The sequence below is a fragment of the Colossoma macropomum genome, unplaced genomic scaffold (assembly GCF_904425465.1).
Source record: "Colossoma macropomum unplaced genomic scaffold, Colossoma_macropomum, whole genome shotgun sequence".
NCBI lineage: Eukaryota > Metazoa > Chordata > Actinopteri > Characiformes > Serrasalmidae > Colossoma > Colossoma macropomum.
The window spans coordinates 29,151,387-29,157,386 of record NW_023494798.1 but is presented as its reverse complement, the minus strand read 5'-3'; the positions used below and the strand labels follow the sequence as shown (position 1 = coordinate 29,157,386).

Genomic DNA, 6,000 nt, shown 5'->3' with positions numbered 1-6,000 from the left:
AACGCCGCACACATACCCAACCATCTCTGTGATGTAAATGAAAATGGGACTCATGAGATCAGTCGAACTGTTCATTGCTCCAAGGTCCAGTTCTGATGCTAGCTTGCCCATTGCAGGCGCTTTTGATGGTGGACAGGGGTTAGCACTCTGACTGGCTACGCAGATCTTTGTGCAGTCGGTGTGCGGTTTGTCTCTCCTCAGACCACTGTCGTTAGGTACCACTGCTGACCAGAAGCACCCCACAAACCTTGCCGTTTCGGAGATGCTCTGACCCAGTCGTCTGCCATGACAATTTGGCCCTTGTCAAAGTCGCTCAAGACTTCACACAGTCCCGTTTCACCTGCCTTCAACAGTTCACTTACCGTCTAATATATCCCAGACCTTGACATGTGCTGTAGTTACAAGATAATCAATGTTATGTGCTTCATCTGTGAGTGGTCATAATGTTTTGGCTCATTTGTGTATCTAATTCATATTAATTTTATTGATGTAATATAACAGAAAAAAACACTTTCTTTTTGTTCTGTAACAGTCTAAATCTGCTACACACATGCATACACACACCTTTCACATGTACAGGACAATAATTTTGACAAACTATCTGAAATCTCCCAAACACTAAAGCACTCACACTAAATATTAAAGTCAAGTTACATACTGATCTGCACCTAATTATTTGGCCTAAAAATCACAACGGTCATTCTCACATAGTCCAGACAGAAGAGTTAACATAAATGGATAGGTTCAGGATAAGCACTACTCATTCATAAACACATACAGAGACTGGCAATTTCACAAAATGCATTCAAAGCAAATACTGTACATAATTATTGTGCACTTAGAACTGATCATACACTTTTACAATAAGACACAAAAACACCCAGGGTACATGAAACCCATTCAACACCACTTTCCTCACAATGTTTGTATAGTCATACAAAACAATATGATTTTTCAGCATAATTCAATGGTTGAGATGTAAACAACATGTATTTCTAAAGTGGTAACTTTATAGGAGAAGGCACATTTTATTAACGTCTGTCATTTTGAAGCATTTTTATTGGTCCATTTAGTATAAAAATTCCCATCCAATATAGTGATGTGTTTTTTCTGGACAGCGATGTCATATAAAGTTGATAATTTAGGACCAAACTTTATCATAATTATCATAAAACAAAGATACAGGCAGCGTATTCATAACCATTTCATGTGATCACTTTCCATGAGAGAGCTTTTAGAAGCATTAAACTCTTCAGACGTCCGGTTCCTACCACCACCACTGTGAACAATTCTGACTCGGTAAGTTTCTCTAGAATGAAACATTTCACATCAAACCACTCCGAATGACTTTGTTTACATCTTAACCATCTAATTCTGCAAAATTTGAAAAATAGGTGGAATTCTCCTTTAATAACATACACAAACAGAAATAAATCAGGATGCACAAAAGCAATACTGAGAAGTTAGCTGCCAAGACAGCCAACCAGCAGAGAGGACAAGGCACAGTAATACAGGCTGTACATTTGCTGTAATCTCATGTCAATCAGTTCTAATGAGGATACTGCAAATGTGAAACTTCATACGTTCTATCTCAACAGTAGGGCTGGTCTTAAAATGTACATGAATGGATATTTATATCAAATCAATACTTCAAAACTATGACTGCTGATTCGCAAATAAATGAACCAGACCTGATGGTCAGTCAGCCGCATAAACATGGCAGGAGGGAGTTCATAAAATGAAAGAAAGTTGCTGAAATTGCCATTAAAAAATTACTGGAGTGAGCAAGTTAGTGTACAAATTCAGATACAGGTGACCTACAATGGTACGGATTGAGAGACAAAAGTCTTTAGTGTCGTATAAAGTACATAGTCTACATCACTTCAAAGCCAGAATCCATTAAACACTACTACAAACATGTCCTTGGATTATCCACACATTAGTCAATGTTTAGTTCTCAGTGATTCAGTAGGTTGAGAGCTGTTGTGATGTGGTAGGAGGAGCTCGGCCTGTAGAAGACGCTGTCCTTCAGCAGAGTGACCGGGGACGCACCTTTGGAAAAAGCTACAGCAGATAAAAAGGATTAGGTCAGACTTCGTGAACAAAATTGAACACATGCACAGCATTTTAGATCCATCTCTGAGCCAGTATCTGCCCCAACACGCTACTTTTAAATGGAAAACTCCAGAACAAAATGCTGTCAAACCTGATTTGTTAAGTGTTCTTTTTAATTACAGAGTGAAAGACAACTTTGCACCTAAATGCACCGGCACAAACTGCAGCTTCTACATCCTGCCAGAACTTTTTTCGGTCACCGCACTGTTGAGTTTAAATGAAACTATAAACAAAGTGCAATACCAACATCTAAACCATAACACGTTGCAATGAATTAAAGATTAAGGCCATCTGAGTCTTTGCATTACAGTGATTTTTTTACGGTATTGTATTGTAAACGGTATTGTAAACTGTGTTTACACTGTTTACTCAAGTTCTACCTCAGTAACTGCTGTGTTTATGTATGTCATCTGACTGCGTTAACGCACAGATCACAACATGTTAAATATCTCTGCACCTTATTCCACAACCCTACCTCATGTCCAGAAATGAGTGCTGTGTCGGCGCTGCACCGTGTCTGTTTACTGTGTCTAATGTCTGTTTTATTTATCGTATTTATTGTATTGTTTCTAGTCTAATTTTTTATTTGCACACTTAAATCTGCACGTTTGCACTTTGTACTATTTTGTTCCATGTTGTGCCGTGTCGCTCCTGCAGGAACGTAATTTCACTCCACTGTGTACTTGTACATAGATGGAATGACAATAAAAGCCTCTTGACTTGACTTGACTTATTTGCTAGGTACACTCTCAGAAAAAAAGGTATGAAACTGTCACTGGGACAGTGCCCCTCTTGTCACTGGGGTGGTACCCTCAAAGGTACATCTCAGTTATTTTAGTCATGGAACATAACTGTACCATAATCCATTGAAACTATGCTTTCTAAGTTGTACTGACTCCACACACCCCGTCTCGTCTCCAGGCTTTTTATTTTATTGTTCTGTTTTATAATATTAGATTATGAAAAGGTACGAATATGTACTTTTCACCTGGAAAAACTTATTTAAGGTACACAGCTGGACCTCAAAACCACTATTGAGGGTACATTTACATGGTTTGTACCTTGGTGAACAAAAAATGAACCTGCACAGAACCTTTATTTTGAAGAGTGTATTCCGCAATGCTGTAAAACCCCCTTTATTGTGCGTAATTCACTGTAATGTGCTGTAACTTAAATGTAAGAATGAGCAATATGACAATCCTTACTGTTATCCTGATCAATTACATCAGAGTATGTTACAATATGCACTTCTGAGCATTTCATGGATATTGACTGTACTTGAAGAACACTGAACTGCATGTTTCATTACAAAGACAGCATAATTATCCTGTTTGACTGAATTTACTGTAGCACAGCACGTGAAACATTGAGTAACATACATGTAGTTTTCGATAATATTTTAAAATGTGGCACTACTTTTTGTTGCCTGTTAAAAGTATCAGTCTTCAAAACAATTAAAGACTGTAATGAATATTATATCCTGTGAAAATATCTGATATATGTTATATTGTTGCCATCCCAACTTTAGTGGCTATTTGTTTTTATGAAACGGCAACAGAATACAATATGGTAAGATACACCAATGTTGAATAAATAAATAAATCATCTCCTTTTAATAATCCCAATGAATTTTTCTGGTAAGCAGTGTAGCTTTTTAACAGGCTCAAGTCAAAAACGATTCCTTGAATAGTACAATAATGTAAAAATGGCTCGTCAGATCAACCTACAAAAATGACTTCTTGTACGTTATTTTTACGATATCACTATCAGGTATAAGGTCTGATCTGACAAGACATTTTTTACAGTGAATGTTTAATATTTTTTAAAAACTTTGTTCATTAATAGAGAATTCAACTGTGTGTGTTCACGTGTGTTTATTGGGTATATTATAATAGCACCATGTGAAAATGGAAGTCTGTTTCATAAACTTTACTACAACAATTGAAAAAACGTAATATATTTTGCATTTAAACACACTGAAAATATAATAATATAATAATAATATAATAGTGATAACATAAAAATAATGCAAAAAAATGTTTATAGTTTCTAAAAGCATTTTTAAGAGATGATATAATAATCTGAATAATGTAACTATTGGTTAGTTACTACATTACAGGTTGCTATGGGCACTCAACTTTTAAATGAATACTCAAACAGTCCTAAACCTAATCTCTATCTGCCACATCTGTATCATACAGTCAATCATTTCTGGCATGATTATCACAGATTATCTCTGTACTTAGAAAAAAACAGAAACCTGTTGACTTTAAACACACTCATAATAGAAGCCAAAGGAAAAGTGCTGAAGCAACAACACTAAAAAAAAGTATTGTCTGTGTAATAATGATCTGGCAGACAGACTTTAGGCTGAAAAAATGGAGAGTTTAGTCCAAGAAATTAAGAGTATTAATTGAAGTCCTCTTACCCCGAAGTAGTTGTTTGGGATGAATCCCTCTCTGCCGCAGAGTGAAGCCCACCACCAGTCCACTCCCTCTGGTTTCTGCAGGATGGTCACCATGTCTCCTTCTTTGAAGCTCAGCTCATCAGGAGCCTGCGCCGGGTAACTCCAAAGAGCGTATAAAACCCCGCTGTTCTCCACCCCCATGGCCTCCTCCACTCCTGATACAACATACACATGCATATACATATTACTTACAACATGTATATATTATTGTATTAAAAGCTACACTGTGTAAGATTTTAGGGATTTGGAGACCTCTCTGGTAGAAATGTGTAATTGCATGCGACATGTGGAAGAGCATTTTGTAATGTGGGCTGTGGTTTATCGGACTCTTCCCTCTATCAGATGCATCTGATTATTGCAAGCGAGTTAAATAAGTATTTAACGAAAACTTCTAACGACAACTATCTGCTACTGGCATCATATTTCAATTACAAGTACAATGATGATTTTGCATTTGAGACCAAAACATCGAGCAGAACCTTTTGAGTCTGTGAGTGTGACGTTTATATGTAAAAATGTAGTGACGTGGTCTGAAAAACTCTCTCGAAATCTGAACTGGTGCCTCTGATTTATAAATGACTATTTCAGGCTTTAAAGGGTGAATCGCAGCAGCGCAGTCACACACCATAATTGAGTATTTTTGTTTTTTTACTCGTATAGCTTTAACATTAGAGCCGGACGTGTCAGTTGGCTGATAATGTCCGATATTGACGATTTGTGGTTTCATCAGTACGGCCGACAAATGTTGCAAATAATGCGTCAATAATTTTCAATTTTTTGGTCGTGGGATCACTTTGATCTCCAGACTATAATGCAAAACATCTGAAAACCCTGTGTTATGCCCTCTTTAATTACTTTCCAGCAATACACAGCGAAGCAGCATCATAGTTAAATAATAAAATATGTAAAATGTATTCAAACCTATAATGTTTGTATTAAATATTTGTAAGGCTGAGTTTCTGCTGTTTATTTCAGTTTAAGCACCGTCACAACTATGTGAATATAAAATTAATATCTAAAACCAAATATCTAATATTTTATCTCCCAAAATTATCGGTTATTATCAGAATTTTTAGCCCGTTAAAATCAGTATCATCCACACAATTTCCACATTGGTCAGGCCCTACTTAACACATACAAATCACTATACATACTTTCCATTGAACTATCTAATGTAACTAAAATGTTTGCTTTGTGGCAATGACTTGTTAAAGGTGCCATAAATAAAGTGTAATTAGAAATTTAAATTAAACTTATCAGTAATAATAATCTTAAAAAAAGTTTTTTATTTACTTCTATGATTGTTATTATTACCTTGGCAACATTGTAAAAGAGGATCTCCCTCAATGTATTCAGAGTTTCAATAAAGTTTGATTGATTGATTGATTGATTATGTAAGACAACTAAAAATGTAACAA

The 6,000-nt window shown here is 36.0% G+C and overlaps 1 protein-coding gene across 1 annotated transcript in view; it reads right to left on the bottom strand.

Annotated features, from left to right (window-relative positions):
* Window positions 1–1,331: 1,331 nt before the first annotated feature.
* The window catches only part of ppp1r13l (protein phosphatase 1, regulatory subunit 13 like), a 46,116-nt gene continuing 41,447 nt past the window's right edge, over window positions 1,332–6,000 (bottom strand). The window contains exons 12-13 of the mRNA XM_036584977.1: window positions 4,544–4,737; window positions 1,332–2,064 (exon numbers count right to left, since the gene is read on the bottom strand). Of these exons, the coding sequence (XP_036440870.1) occupies window positions 2,029–2,064; window positions 4,544–4,737 (230 nt within the window). The 3' untranslated portion in view covers window positions 1,332–2,028. The remainder of the gene's footprint in view (window positions 2,065–4,543; window positions 4,738–6,000) is intronic.